Here is a 2500-nt window from a genome sequence, read left to right as displayed (position 1 = left end):
TGTTCACGAACATCTGTAGTATTCCATCAAATTAAACAGTACACAGACCCTGAAGAAATGCCACAACATTTTTCCACTGCTTTTATATACATAAAACCCACAAATAATAAAGCAATTAGGAGTTCAGTATCACAATATCCAGAGATCAAAATTTCAATTTTAAAGCAAAAACCACTTTTAAGCACAATAAAATCAAACTAATGGAATTACATATATATCTGTGCAAATACACTTTAACATGTATGTATACATATATATATAATTACTGGCTTTGCTTTACATGGTTTTCTCCCTTCTTGAATAAAAGTAACTATGTTCATTTCTGGATATTTCCTCTGAAATCTTTTTACAAAGAGAAATAGTCCCTCTCTTCAATCATACTTACACCATTAACATAACCTGTAAGGAAGGAAAATAAATGTACATGCAATTTTAATAATTTTTCTACTTACCTGCTGCACTGAGTCAGAGTCATCGGGGGAAAGGTTCAGTTTTTTCCCTAAGGTCATCAGATCATCTTCTATGGCATTATCCACATCCTTAAAAAGTTCAGAAAATCAATGTTTAGTACATTATATCACCATTCATAAAAAAGCAATTCAAATCTGTAATACTGATATCAGGTTATCTATAAGTCAATATACATACTAAGAACCCCCTCCCACAAATACATACATGACAAAACAAACATATATACTTGGACAATATATCTAATTCCTGTAAGTCACAATAAAACAAGTAATCACAGTTGAGAACAAAGCACATAACATACCCCCTTATATTCCCTGTTCTTTCCATTATAGTACATCTCTGTAGAAGATGAAAAACCTGGCCATTCTGTCCTGTCTGCATCTATCAAGGCATTGTCTGGAGGCCCGTGCAATATGGTGCCAAAGATGTGATGACTCTCTTCACTTGTGATGCGGCTACCATCACTGTCAAAGGAAGAACGTGTTAAAGAGATAAAGTTGAAAGATATATGAAACAGAGTAAAGGAGTCTACACTTGTAAAGTTACCCCATATTCCATGCTAAAAAAAAAAAAAAAAAAAAAAAAAAAAAAAAGGGAAATGCTCTTTTTATATGGTTTGAAGTGAATGTGAGAAAATCTATCAAAATCTTTATAAGGAATGATAATGAAAAAGACCAGACAAAAAATACCTCATTGTCTTTACTTCCTGTCAAAAATTCAGACACAAATAATCATGAATGACCAAATTGACCATACCTGTGATGTGTGATTTTGCCATAAACATGAGGCCTTTCGCTGGATGTTTCCTTTCTTTCGGACAAGTGGTTGGTTATGCCAAAGTGGCTCTCTCTTTCTCTATCCCAGCCATTGTGTGCATGGTGAGTTATGGTGCCATACACATAACTGTCATCAGATTTATGGGTATTGTCATTATCGCGCCACCGATTCAAATCAAAAATGTTTGTTGCTTCACCACTTGTTACTTCTACGGTGTGAATGTTCTTGCTTGATGCCTAAAGAAGGTATATAAAAAAAGATGTGTCACCAAATATTACCAAAAAAAGTTTCAAAACTTTCTTTATTTGACAGCCAAACAAAGTAATATATTTTTTCACACTGCCATTTAAGTAGCACATTCTACTAGCTCCCTTAAAAAAATAATGCATCTTAGGTCTTGCAATTCAAAGTTGATTAATTGCAAAGACTCTACTATTTGACCTCATCAAGCTATCTATGGTAAGTTTGAGAGTCTATAGCCTTAAACACATTAACAGATCTTATTTATCAACCTTTAAAATACTACACTTCCAAGCCTTTTTTAAAACACTAAAGCAGGATAATAGCTAAAGGGTATCAATGATTTTAAAATAAATTTGGTGTCACTGTCATAAATTACCAGTGCATCCTATATTCCTATCACTTTTAATAATGCGCTTCATATAAAAGAGAAAAGGAAAAATGTAAAAAGAGAACATCAGATTTGTTGAAAGACAAAGATGTGAAAAACTTCTTCTAAAGACAAACCTTGAAGGGTCCTTCGCCAAGAGTGTCTGATTCTGGGCCTGATGGGAAAGGTTGGATTGGCCTGAGTGTGGTTTCTGTGGCGTACGATGGCTTTGACTTATTTTTCCTCCTCCTGTTGCCTCTAGAGCTCTGCCGACGTCTACCATTACGACCTTTCTTCTTTCCAAACTTATTTCTTGACCAATCTGATGGTGATTATTACAAAAGCTGAAAACTCTTCACATAGTTTTCAACATAACAGTTAAGAATATTTCATACAGGTTAGTTCATTTTTCACTTAAACTTGATTCCTTCTGTTAATTTAAAACAAAATATTTCATCGTCAATTAGATTCAATTATCAAATTACTCTACATCTTTCTTTCATCTAGAAAGCTTGTTCATCCTTGTAATTCTTTTTTTTTCAACTTTATTTTTCTAAGATCAACAACTATATTATCCAAATTCCTAAAAATCTGTGTCATTGGGCCTTTTTTGTTAATATGAACAAGAGCACTCACCATAGT

The 2500-nt window shown here is 33.3% G+C and overlaps 1 protein-coding gene across 1 annotated transcript in view; it reads right to left on the bottom strand.

Annotated features, from left to right (window-relative positions):
* Window positions 1–2500, bottom strand: part of LOC122261757 (protein madd-4) — a 241836-nt gene that overhangs the window by 15053 nt on the left and 224283 nt on the right. Inside the window, 5 exon segments of the mRNA XM_086542516.1 lie at window positions 453–539; window positions 773–935; window positions 1228–1484; window positions 1996–2180; window positions 2495–2500. The exon segment at window positions 2495–2500 is cut by the window's right edge and continues 141 nt beyond it. Of these exon segments, the coding sequence (XP_086398642.1) occupies window positions 453–539; window positions 773–935; window positions 1228–1484; window positions 1996–2180; window positions 2495–2500 (698 nt within the window).

This window comes from Penaeus japonicus, unplaced genomic scaffold (assembly GCF_977035675.1).
Source record: "Penaeus japonicus unplaced genomic scaffold, GWHDUDI00000001_assembly GWHDUDI00000012, whole genome shotgun sequence".
In the NCBI taxonomy this organism is placed as follows: domain Eukaryota; kingdom Metazoa; phylum Arthropoda; class Malacostraca; order Decapoda; family Penaeidae; genus Penaeus; species Penaeus japonicus.
The sequence above is the reverse complement of the archived record's forward strand: the minus strand, read 5'-3'. Positions and strand labels throughout refer to the sequence as shown.